The sequence below is a fragment of the Miscanthus floridulus genome, chromosome 8 (assembly GCF_019320115.1).
Source record: "Miscanthus floridulus cultivar M001 chromosome 8, ASM1932011v1, whole genome shotgun sequence".
Classification (NCBI taxonomy): domain Eukaryota; kingdom Viridiplantae; phylum Streptophyta; class Magnoliopsida; order Poales; family Poaceae; genus Miscanthus; species Miscanthus floridulus.
In genome coordinates, this window is record NC_089587.1 from 89,893,859 (window position 1) to 89,906,720 (window position 12,862).

At 48.7% G+C, this 12,862-nt stretch overlaps 1 protein-coding gene and 1 pseudogene across 1 annotated transcript; both read left to right on the forward strand.

Moving 5' to 3' along the window:
* Positions 1-4,257: 4,257 nt before the first annotated feature.
* On the forward strand, positions 4,258-11,382 carry LOC136472900 (5'-methylthioadenosine nucleosidase-like). Its single transcript, XM_066470597.1, has 8 exons — positions 4,258-4,592; positions 4,699-4,768; positions 5,300-5,391; positions 9,529-9,635; positions 9,718-9,792; positions 10,150-10,224; positions 10,431-10,523; positions 10,915-11,382. The coding sequence occupies exons 1-8, from the start codon at positions 4,547-4,549 to the stop codon at positions 11,110-11,112; spliced, it is 756 nt and encodes a 251-aa protein (XP_066326694.1). The 5' UTR covers positions 4,258-4,546; the 3' UTR covers positions 11,113-11,382.
* LOC136472898 (dof zinc finger protein MNB1A-like) lies at positions 8,368-8,964 on the forward strand (annotated as a pseudogene).
* Positions 11,383-12,862: the final 1,480 nt, after the last annotated feature.

The window sequence follows — 12,862 nt, forward strand, 5'->3', positions numbered from 1 at the left end:
CCCACAATACTGTCGAATGTCAGATGCACGTGGGAGGTGGTGTTGTCTTCTTTGGGCGTGGCAGACGTCGGCGCCTGCCACACTATTGATACCTGAGGTAGGCAATGGGTTTTTACCATGTTCGTCCAGTACGACAAAAGCCAACGCCCACAACACTGTCGATGCCCAGAGGCATGTGGAGGGTCTTACCGTATGGGAGTTAATGGCGCCCACAATACTGTAGGGAAAATGTCGGCGCCTACAATATTGTTTGTGTCAGGGAGGTTGTAGAGTACTGTTTCTACAAGTGTACAGGGTACGGTTGAAAGGTCCTAATGTGGCTAGAGGGGGGGGTGAATAGCCTATTTAAAAATCTACAAATCAACTAGAACAATTTAATTAGTATGACAAATAGCGTAATACAAACTTGCTCTAACTCTATAAAAGTTGCAAGCCACCTATCCAACAATTCTAGTTGCAATGATTACTTAGGCACACAACTTTCAAAGTAATTACTCACTAAGAGCTCTCAATCTTGCTACTCTAAAGAGCTCAACTAGATGAATATAAATAATAAAGCAAGCTCTCAATTCTAATTACACTAAAGAGCTTATATCAACTAGTTTGCAAGAATGTAAATAAGTGAGTAAGGTGATTGTACCGACGTGTAGGGGATGAACCAATCACAAGAAGAATATATAGCCAATCACCGGGAGAATGCCAAAGACAAGAGACAATTGATTTTCTCCCGAGGTTCACGTGCTTGCCAACATGCTACGTCCCCGTTGTGTCGACCAACACTTGGTGGTTCGGCGGCTAAGAGGTGTTTCACAAACCTTGTCCACACGATTGGACACTGCAAGAACCGACCCACAAGTGAGGTAACTCAATGACACGAGCAATTTACTAGAGTTACCTTTCGGCGCTCCACCGGGGAAGGTACAACTCCCCTCACAATCACCGGAGACGGCCATGAACAATCACCAATTCGTGCCGATCATTTACCGCTGCACCGAGCCGTCTAGGTGGTGGCAACCACTAAGAGTAACAAGCGAAATCCGTAGCCCAACACGAATACCAAGTGCCTCTAGATGCAATCACTCAAGCAATACACTTGGATTCTCTCCCAATCTCACAAAGATGATGAATCAATGATGGAGATGAGTGGGAGAACTTTGACTAAGCTCACAAGGTTGCTATGTCAATGAAAATGTGCAAGAGAGCTCCCTTAAGCCGGCCATGGGGCTATAAATAGAGCCCCCATCAAATAGAGCCGTTATACCCCTTCACTGGGCAAAACGCGCTCTGACCGAACGCTCCAGTCATACTGACCGGACGCTGGACACAGCGTCCAGTCCACAGATGTAAGCCATGTGTCATTCTGAGTGAAACTTGAGCCGCCAGATCACAACAGCTATTAACTGACCGGACGCTCCGACAAAACTGACCAGACGCTGAAGCCCCAGCGTCCGGTCGTTTCCAGTAAGCTCCCCGAGGCGTATTTCTTCGACCAGACGTGTCCGGTCCACCTTGATCGGACACAGACCAGCATCTGGTGCTAAACCCTAGTCACTATGTCGCCATGTCAGTTTGACCGGACGCAGAAACCAGCGTCCGGTGCATCTCAGGTCCAGCGTCCGGTGCAACACCCTCGGTACTGTGTAGACCCGTCAGTTTGACCGGACGCACGCTGCCAGGGTCCGGTGCTTTCAGAACCAGCGTCCGGTCAGTTGACCGACACCAGTGTCTTCGCGATCAACTCGTTTTCACTTCTAACTTCTTCACCCTTGCTCCAATGTGCCAACCACAAGAATTTGCATCCGGCGCAATAGAAAATAGACATTCCATTTTCCTGAAAGCGCTGAATCCTGCCGAGCTTGCTCGGCGGGAGGGAGAGAGGGACCCAAACCCATCTCAACCCTGTAAACACCACCTCCTTTGTAGATGTGCCAACACCACCAAGTGTATCACCTTGTGCACAAGTGTTAGCATATTTTCACAAACATTTTCAAGGGTGTTAGCACTCCACTAGATTCTAAATGCATATGCAATGAGTTATAGCATCTAGTGGCACTTTGATAACCGCATTCCGATACGAGTTTCACTCCTCTTAATAGTACGGCTATCTATCCTAAATGTGATCACACTCACTAAGTGTCTTGATCACTAAAACAAAATGGCTCCTACATTTTATACCTTTGCCTTGAGCCTTTTGTTTTTTTCTTTCTTTTTTTCCAAATTTAAGCATTTGACCATCACCATGCCATCACCATTGTCATGATCTTCGCCATTGCTTCATTACTTGGAGTAGTGCTACCTATCTCATAATCATCTTGATAAATTAGGTTAGCACTTAGAGTTTCATCAATTAACCAAAACCAAACTAGAGCTTTCAATGGTCCCTGGTATCGTGGTTTTGACTTTGTGTGCCTTGCTTTGCTTTCTCCGTTCGTTCTCTAGTCCCTTCCGAGCGGGCGTCCCCAATCGGTTGGTCCCAGTCGGTTTTGGTTGCGTCAGTCGAAGAAGAGCAGTGAGCAGGGTTTTTACACACCCCCCGATTGGAGACGTGGGGTCGGAAGTCGGAGGTAGTGTCTCGACCAGGTCTTCCGATCGGAGAGGCCGTCCGGAGGTGGGCTGGAGATCAAAATGAGCGCTCCGGTCGGAGAGAAGGGCTAGAGTCAGAAAACGAGCATCGTTCTTCCTCGGCCAGGCCTTTCGGTCGGTGACTGGATCGCCTTCTAGCCTGTTGTTCTGATACTTGGGCCGGCCCATGAGTTGTGCGTTGTCTGCTTGGGCCGAGCCTCTGTTAGGAAGTCGGTCCACGAGGGACCCCGGGTTTATGAACCCGACACATAGACTACATCAAGCTAGCCGTGCTCTCTATCTGTCTCTCTTCGTTAATTTGTATCCACATATGATAAATTATGACATGTACCGCCTTATAGATGGTTCTTGTTTCTCCATTGGAGAACCCTATGTATGGGCTCATAGCAACCCTTAAAACACGTAGTACAGTGTGCGCATAGTGGCCCATCTTAGTCTATAGTTGACATTATTAGAAGGAACATGCTAGTAAAAAAATGACCCATCTAAGTAACCCCATGGTATTTGTGGCCCATCAAATACTCGAATTCGCATGTATTGATCGGATTCTATGTCCCATATCTATCCAGGTGAATATAAAAAGGCAATGGTCTCTCAACTTCCAATCCTCCCTCCCGACTTTCGCCACTACTCTTCTCCCTTGCCTTAGGACGGTCTCAGTAGAGGTTTTATATTCTAGTTTTTAACATACCAATATTTTGAAAACAGTGTAGAAGAGTTTCATCCCCGTAAAACTCTCCCTACTCTTTATCATCTCTCTCTTCATCAATACAATACCATATCAGCATATTTAATGTCCATAGAGATTGACATTAGAGATTCACTCTTACTGTGCCCTATGCTTGTCTTCGATGGTTTGAAATGTCAAATCTGTCTCTACCTTGTTGTCATGTTGAACCGTCTTCACCAGGGTGCCATCATGACTAACCATACATCCTTCTACTTCCCCTCCACCACATCTACCGCCATCGGCATCATGGATTAAAAAAAAGTTATAAACTTTTTATAGCAATCATGAGTTTTTGCCCTTGCCATCTCCAATTGGACATCCTCTACTTCCCACAGCCATGGATGCCTGAAAAAACCAATGTATGAACTGCCCATAGAGAATAGAGAAAAAAGTAATTTACTCCAATGGGTTGCAGTTTTTTTTGAGTGGATCCAATGGGTCTGCAGATGGCGCTGTGGAAAGCAAGTGAGCAATCCTACCACCCCTCGAAGTTTCTGGCCCAGCCCAAAATAAGCCTTCCACCTGCCGGCCCAGAATCCACCAAAGTATGCTAGCGCCAGCGGCCGAAAAAAAATCTCTCCCGGGCGGCGTGCGTCTCGCCCTCCCTCTCTATCTCTCATCTCAGGCCTGGTTTATTTTCAAAAAGTTTTTTTAAAAAGGGCTACAGTAGTCATCACATCGAATCTTAAGATACGTGTATAGAGCATTAAATGTAGACGAAAAAAAACTAATTGACACAGTTTGGTGGAAAATCACGAGACGAACATTTTAAGTCTAATTAGCTCATGATTGAACACTATTTACCAAATAAAAACGAAAATACTACCATAGCCAAATTCGTAAATTTCGTGGAACTAAATCAGGCCTCACGGTCAATCGCCCGGTCTCGGGTCGCCCCTTCTAGGCTCTAGCTGACAGTGTAACCCTAACGTCGCATTGTCGGAGCTCGGAGGAGGGACGGCGCCGAACAGGTTGACTGCGCCTCGGTTGGCAGCACGAGACACGAGTGGAGGTGCGGTCCAGGAGCGTCGTCAGCCGGCCGCCGGCACCAGTCATGCCGCCCGCACTGTTGGTCCCAACCCGGCCCCACCAGTCCAGTCTATAAGAGAGACGGAATCACGGAAACCTGTTCACCGCAGCGCCGCCTCACTATTGACTATCGGATTCCATCCCCACCCCGTCGGCGACAATTCACCGCTCCCAATCCGCCTGCTAGGTCTCGCACCTCCGGCCATGGCTGCCGAAGCTGGCTCGATCTCCAAGGTCCTCATCGTCGTAGGTAACCCGATCCCCTGCCGCTTCCTGCTTCCGAAGGCTCTGCTCTGCTCTGTTTCTCGCTTCGCTTACTCCGCGGGTATTGCGGCTTTGCTCGGGTCTCGTTGCAGCGATGCAGACGGAGGCGACGCCGCTCGTCAGCAAGTTCAAGCTCGTCGAGGCGCCCGCCCACGAATCCACGTCAGTGCCCTTTTCCTTTTCTCTTTTGGTTCTTCTTCAGCGTTTCCAGCGTATGTGCTCTCAGTGCGATTTCAGTGGAATGGATTAGTGCGACTTCTGTGGAATGGATTAGGGCGATTTCAAGGGATAGTAGGCATTTTTTCCCCTTGTGCTGCATGCTGAACAGTATGACTTGCTAGTACCTCTGGGTATTTCTGCCTCTGGTTCAGATTGCTGTGTGCGGGCAACATGGATCACTACGCAGTTAGTAGCAACTATGTCATTCTGAATAAGAACGCAAAGCGTTCCTGGAGCTAACAAAGTGTTATTAGTATGATGCTCTCTAGGTTTATGCATTCTGTGCTCATAAAGTCTATGATACATGAATCAAGTGTCAGCATTTGGCCAGTACCTGGTTTTACTAAAGGAAGTAACTAAGCCATTCTGTGGTGGGACCTGGGATGTCATCCATTATCATAAATTCATCATAATACATACTACCTGAATGATATCCTGAAGCTAACACCATTTTTTGTTATATGTACCTTGCAGTTTTCCTAAAGGTGCCCCATGGGTTAGGTACCATGGCAACTACAAAGGCCTCCACATTGACCTTGTATTGCCTGGAAAGGATGCTGTTTTTGGTAAGTTCTGGATGGTTTACATTTCCATTAGTTGGTTGTCAAGTTACATTCTTATCATGCCCCCAAGTAGCTCATATAACTTCCAGCAATAATACATCAGCATCTTCCTTTCTTTAGTCCGTGTGATTAACCTTGTAGGTGGGTTGGAATTGGTTGACCCAAGGCCCGACCCACGCTACCCAATTAATTATTTTTGGGCTTTGGGCTGACTTGACCCAATACAATCCGCCTTAGTATGAGTGGAATGGGGAAACTTGCCTGAGAGACTAATATAGCTCTGCCAAAAATATAGATAAGAGAATATAACTTCTACTTGGTGTGACCTAAGGAGGAGCTATATAAGGTGACTCTGTTTCCTGTTGCTGCTTGCCATGAACCCGAACCTGGAGATCACATGACATAACTATCAAGCCATGTACCTGAACCTGGAGATCACATGACATAACTATCAAGCCACAAAACCTGAACCTGAAGAATGAAGACCACAGAGCCTGACTGACAAACTGCAAGTTCAGATATCGAAGTAGAGAGATAGCTGCGGTGGGTGTTGAAATATTTCAGCATCTTCTCTGAAAATATTGGCTAGAAGCTTTGACAAAAGCTAAAGGTCCATTTCTTGTTTCATTGAACCTGCAACTTCAGAAGTAGCACTACAACTCTAGAAGCATATCCATCTAAAAAGAGAGACATCATAGTTAACTTCACCAAAAGTAATTGGGATCTCTATATTTTCAGCAAGAAAGAAAGGAAACATGCTAAGTAATAACATGACAGAATGTTAGAATAATCGGTTGCATGTGTGTCTTGTTTCACTTCCGAGTCCTGATCAGTAGGAGTCATTCAGGATCAGTCATTCCTTGTCCGGACTCCTTGTCCCTAGCAGTTATCAAGTTAGTTAGGTGCATGATCAGGCTGTTAGACATCTGCTAGTCTTTAGGTTATCTGCTTGGTTATCCAGTCAGTTAAGCTTTTGCAGCACAAAATCTCTTTAGAGCTCTGTTTGAAGAAAGTCCAGAACAAGATAGATGAAATGGAGAACAAATTGCATTGTGCACACACTAAGGCCATCTCACAGTTAGAAGTGAAAACTAATATAGGTGCTTTAGTGTTTGACCTATGTTTAGGAAATGAAGCAAAGCAGTCAATAAGAAATCAAGGGATCCTTCAATATTATACCCTCATCTCGCTTTGTTAGACAGTTAGGATAAACACCACAAGCAATAATTACACAGACTGCATGTCAAGAAGAAACATGAACCTCACTGACACACCAGATGTAGCTGCTAAACCAACATGGCACAATATAGACAGTATGGGCATATGCAATAAGATGACAATGTACAGACTACTCGACTGTTAGTTACTTGACTATTTGATTGAAGTAGGGAACCATTGCCCCCTGCCCTTGTTAAAGTCTACCGCGCGGTGGTGGTGGTGGGGTGGTGGGGGGGGGGGGGGGGGGGTCAGGGATGGGTCATACAGAAGTCGAGCAGTCAGGGATGGATCACACAGAAGTCTCTGCTGCGTCACGTGGAGGCACACAGTTGGAATGCCACGGAGGTCGGCGAAGGTTGGTCTGCTGCTTGCTGAAGAGGATCTGGTTGTGGCAGTCGAGGAAGCAAGCGGTGGCGCGGGGTCACAGAAATGACCTGGTTGTCTCAAGCTTCAGTGACACCACCACTCTGACTATTTGATCGCTAGGGAAGACAGGTCTAGTGCTGTCGTCAAGGCGGGTAAATGGTGTTGTCCCAACTATCAACCATTGATCTTCGGAAAAAGTCTATTTTTGGCCCTTCAACTATGGCTGTGGTTTGTTTCTAGCCCTCTAACTCAAAAACCAGACACGCGCAGTCCCTTAACTCTCAAAACCGTTTAAAATTGGCCCTCGCGCCCATTCGACCGTGGTTTCGGCCCAGTCAAATCCGCCACGACCGCGGTTTTGGCCCGGTCTCCATGTCTGACGAGCCGGGTCCATGGTGGCTCCCGCAGGCGGCGGCGCGGCACTCGCGCGGGGGCGCACGTCGCCATGGTGACGATGGGAGCAGCCGCCGGGAGAGGGGCGCGCGGATCCGGTGGGTGGGGGCGTAGGGGGTAGGCGCTCGGGGCGCGCGCAACCGGGCCTAGAGAGGGGCGGCGGCCAGCGCAGCGACGACATCTCATCGGAGCTCGCGGGTGCGGCCTCTCCAGACCTCGCGCTCGCGGCCGGGGCGCGCGAGGAAGAACCGGCAGCGCTCGAGGATGGAGGCCGGGGCTCGCTCGCGGCAGCGTGCGAGGAAGGAGGCCGGGGCGCGCTCACGGTGGCAGCCAACGCAGCGACGGCGTCTCGTCGGAGCTCGGGAGCGCGGCCGTCCTGTCGCAGCTACGGCACGTGGGGTTCGACGTGGGGGCACGGCAGGCCATGGCTGCCTCTCCGGGTCGCGCCTCGATCGGCCATGCTGGCCTTTCCGGGCGCGGCCTCTTCTGCTCGTCCAGCCCCAACACGCAACGAGGTGGCGCCATCGGGCGAGGCGCGTGGCGGCAGCCATGGACGGGCCAGGCGAGGCGCACGACAGCAGCCACGGCCACGGCGGGGGCCATCCCGTGGCGGCGACATGCGGCGGGGGCGAGTGGGCCATGGAGGGAGCGGCGGTGAAGAAGAAAGTGTGGCCAAGAAGAAAGTACGGAGGAGTCTGCTTCTCTCCCCGCGATGAAACGACCGAGCGCGTGCGCTCGCGGATGGCGACCGGCGTGGCTGACTCGCTGGAGAAGAGCTCGTCCAAGCGCTCCCTCTCCCGGGCCACCACGTCGAGCATGCCGAGCTGCTTGAACGGCCAAGTCGTTCGCGAAGTGGAAGAACGCCGTGATGTTGCGGGCGGCGATCTTGGCGAAGCACTCGGGCCAGACCGGTTGTGGCAGGGGCTCGAGCACGCGCGCGCAGAGCCGGCGCTCCGCGGCGAGCACGGAGGCGATAGCCACGTGGAAATGCGGGCTCCATAGCGCCATGCCCGACTCCAGCGACTCCCACTCCATGGCGTCGATCTCCTCCGGGGTGTACGACTTGAGGTATGCCGGGTTGAGCCGCTACTGGACCAAGGGCGGGTCCCTCCGCAACGTCCCCGTCGGGGGCGGCACCCGCAAGAGCAGCAGCTCCTCGTCCTCGTCCTCGTCCTCGGCGACGTCGGCCTCACCCAAGAACACGAAGCGGTCCAAGAACTCCAAGCGCCGGACCCGCCGCACCCGGCACGGACGCCTCCACCGCCACGGCCGACGTCGCGAACACGGCACCGTCGACGGAAGCCGCAGCAGCGACGGTTGCCGCCTCGGAGAAGCCGACCGCGACGGAGCAGCCCGCAGCAGCGGTTGTCGCCACGGAGATGATGCCGCCGGCCGCGCCTCCGGCGGCCGTCGTCAGCGGTTTCATGGACGGACACGTCTACGGCGCCCGGGCTCGGGCTAGCAGATGTTGGCGGCGGCAAGGAGCTGCTGCCGGACCCGAGCCACTTCGAGTGGCCGTCGGGCTGCGACCTGGGGTCCTACTGGGGCACCAGCGTGTTCGCCGACACCGACCCGGCGCTGTTCCTCAACCTGCCGTGAGCCCGTGACGCCGCCACCATGGACCCGGCTCGTCAGACATGGAGACCGGGCCGAAACCGCGGTCGTGGCGGGTTTGACTGGGCCGAAACCACGGTCGAATGGGCGCGAGGGCTAATTTTAAACGGTTTTAAGAGTTAAGGGACTGCGCGTGTCTGGTTTTTGAGTTAGAGGGCTAGAAACAAACTGCAGCCATAGTTGGAAGGCCAAAAATGGACTTTTTCCTTGATCTTCAGGGGCCGCCACCGAAGCATCCCTAGCAGTTATCTGCCACTTTGTTAATCCAGTACATGACCTGCTGATTGCGGGGTGGTGTGAATGGATGGGACGAGGCGGCCAGGCAAGGGAACTCCGATTGGGTTACACAGTAACACAGAGTGCTCAGCACCACTTAGCCCCAAGTTCAGTGGGCCAGCCCAGTGGATATTTACACCAGCCTAAATATTTTGGGTAGTGGGTCACTGGGTTGACCCACTAGAACCTGCATGCCTACATGTTATGCAATTATCTTCAGGATAATTCTGTGTCAATCAACTTCGTTTCTTACTAAGAACAGCGTCCTTGCAGGAGTCGACAGTGTTGGTACAGTATCGACAGCTCTTGTGACTAGTTTTTCCATTCAAACATTGAAGCCAGACCTTATCATTAATGCTGGCACTGCTGGTGGCTTCAAGGTATGCACTAGAACTTTGCTGATGTTTGCCTTCTATGTTCTAGTTTAATACTCTGTTTCAACATTTGCTTTCTTGTGTTTAGGCCAAAGGAGCAAGCATTGGAGATGTATTCCTAGCATCAGATGTTGCATTCCATGACAGGAGGATACCAATACCTGTGAGTATTGTTTCACATTTTTCATATATGTGTTGTGATGGGGTTATATATCCATTTTATTGTTAGAGATGAACAAGTCATCTATGTGCCAGACAATACATAACTAATTTGATCTAACTAATAATCCTGATCTAATCTGATTTGCTTTAACTAATTGGGGTTCCTTGCCCTGCTGCACCATCATGATTAATAACTTAAATCTATCATGTATATTACTTGTTCATGGTTGTGCCTATAATTATGGATTTTTTCTTTTTTAATTTTAATATGATGCCTTCTGCAGCTATTATTGCTCTTTTTCCCAGTCTCTAAAATTTCAGCCATTTTAAAATGGACTTGTTGCTGTATATGCATTAGGTTTTTGACATGTATGGAATTGGAGCACGGAAAACTTTTGCAGCTCCTAATATCTTGAAGGAACTCAATTTGAAGGTGAGCCATAGCTATCTCCTGTTGCCAAACTTCTGAGTCATTTTCTTGCATGTTGTGCTTAGAGAAATATGCCTCTTGCTATTTCCTTTTAGTGGGCATAAATTCTGTGATAAATTTGTAGTTCGATGGGCAAACTTCTGAGCTTGTAGCAATCTATGGGCAAACCTGAATAGTACTTGTCTTACCGAGCACTTCCTTCATTTCAGGTTGGCAAGTTGTCGACTGGGGATTCTCTGGATATGTCTCCCCATGATGAGGAGGTGATACTGAGCAATGATGCTACAATAAAGGATATGGAGGTCTGCACTTTTTTTCTCAAACAATCAGTTAATGAATACAAGCAAACAGCCTGAAAATGGAGTTATTCTAGCAGCTAGCCTAACATTTCTTGTTAAAAAACATCTCATTTATTCTAGGACTGTTTTCTACAAACCTTACATCTGTGGTAGTTGAAATAGGTAGCCATGTGCAATGGGTTTTGTTGTTAGCTGAGATCATTCAAAGTTAACACAAGATGCAAAGTTTAATAATCAGCATTGAGCAATTGTGTCAAGTGCACTGGTGCTCAGTGTGCAGTTTAGCAGGCAACTATGTTGCCTACTTTGTTTCCTTCCTCTTTACTTGCTAACGGTATATTGTGATCTTGAGTCTTCAAAAGTGGTCTGATTTTCCCTCGTTTACCTTTTTCAGGGAGCTGCTGTGGCATATGTCGCCGACATGTTCTCAACACCAGCGATCTTTGTGAAAGCTGTGACTGATATCGTGGATGGGGAGAAGCCAACGTCTGAGGAGTTTCTGCAGAACCTGATTGCCGTAACAGCGGCACTGGACCTGGCAGTCACCAAAGTGGTGGATTTCATCAGCGGGAAACACATCTCTGATCTTTGAAAGCTCATGGTCATGAAATCCAACATCCACCCTGCTCTGATGCACGATGCTAGGCTAGCATACAATACAACATTGGGTCAATGAATTTTTCGAGGTGTTTTATAGTGTGAGGTTTTACCTTCTTAACCCTGTGTGCAAAATTCCTGGCAACTGCTATGGGCCTGCCATTGTGTGGAATTTTGTAGAATAATTTGCAAAATGTACTTTGTGGTGCAAATATTGATATATAGTATGCTGGGGCGACGGGATCCCTCGTGGGATTAGATGAAAGATTGTGTGACTGTGCCTCACTAGTACTGTCATGACTCATCATACTAGCACTTTTTGCAATGGCTGTTGTATCTTACTCCAAGAAGAGCAAGGGGAGAGGCTTTCCGTCAGTGCTGAAATGCTGATGCAGGGTCTCTACATCGAGCGAAGCAAGAACCTTGCGCCCTCGGCCACTCCCTAGTCCCTACCCTGTTTTGTTTTCTTTTTCTTTTTCTTTTTTGGACTCAGCACCTCCAGAATCTATTTCTGATAACCAACGTCTCGCACCAGTTAGGCAAGACCTAAGAGAGGTATTAGGTTGAAAAAATAACTAATAATCTACCAAATACCTCAACTCATGTGGATTAGGGCGAATTAGTGTGTAGCCAAACAAATTGTAGCAACTTTTTTTGTCAATTCCGGTGACAATTGTTGACCTACTGTCGTGAAGATCGACCACCGTCAAGAAGGTTTCTTATCATCATAACCAGAGTACTCAACTGAACCTTCGAAAAAAAAAGAATACTCAACTGAAGCCAGATTGACACGTCTCTGCGAATAGCGGGGTACCTAGCTTTATACCTAACAAAGATTGGATGCGACCAAGCGATGGGAAGACTTCGACACAATCTCCGGATGACGGTAGAGCCACAATCCGGAAGACCCAATGAGTCTAGAGCATGAATTAGAGGGTTCCAGAGGGATATCTTCATAAGTCTAGGAATGAACAATGAAGAACAAAAGTTTGAATAAGACACTCAGCAACTCGGCTGCAACATGAGGGCCAATTCATCAAAAAGTTCCTAATAGACTAAGGACAAGGGATATTTATACTAGGAACAACCCTTCTAGTTAGATGCGAAAATGAAATGGAGTTTCTAAAGATAGGTCATGTGAAAGGTCTACACGAGATCAATTTCTGAGGAGGTCTCGCGTGACTCTTAGCCTCCTAAATAGTCTCTGAAAGGATCAAAATGCCGAAGAGGGAGGTGAATTGGGTTAATTCTAAAATTTCTTACAATAATTAAGCCCTACACTTAGCCCATTTCACCCCTAGTGCCTAAATGTGTTCTCTATTGTTATACCGTACAAAAGTTTTGCACCCTAGGTTCCAATCCTACTCTAGCATGACAATTCTAAGAATGTAAATACATGAATTGAATTGCTCAAAAGTAAATGCTCAAAGTAAAGAGAAGGAGAAGAATACGGCGATGTTTTTCTGAAGTATCGATGAGTCGCCCCTCCCCACTAGTCCTTGTTGGAGCACTCGTGCAAGGGTGTAGCTCCATCTTGATCCGCGCAAGGATCAAGTGCTCTCTACAGGATTAATTCTTCGACACTCCGTTGCGGTGAATCGGCCACAACCGTTCACACCATGGCTTGGGTCATCCACAAGCTCCGCTGGATGATCACCAAGCTTCCAATCACTATCGAGCCGTCTAGGTGATGGCGATCACCAAGAGTAACAAGCACAAACTCTCACTTGACTAAGACAAGCCTA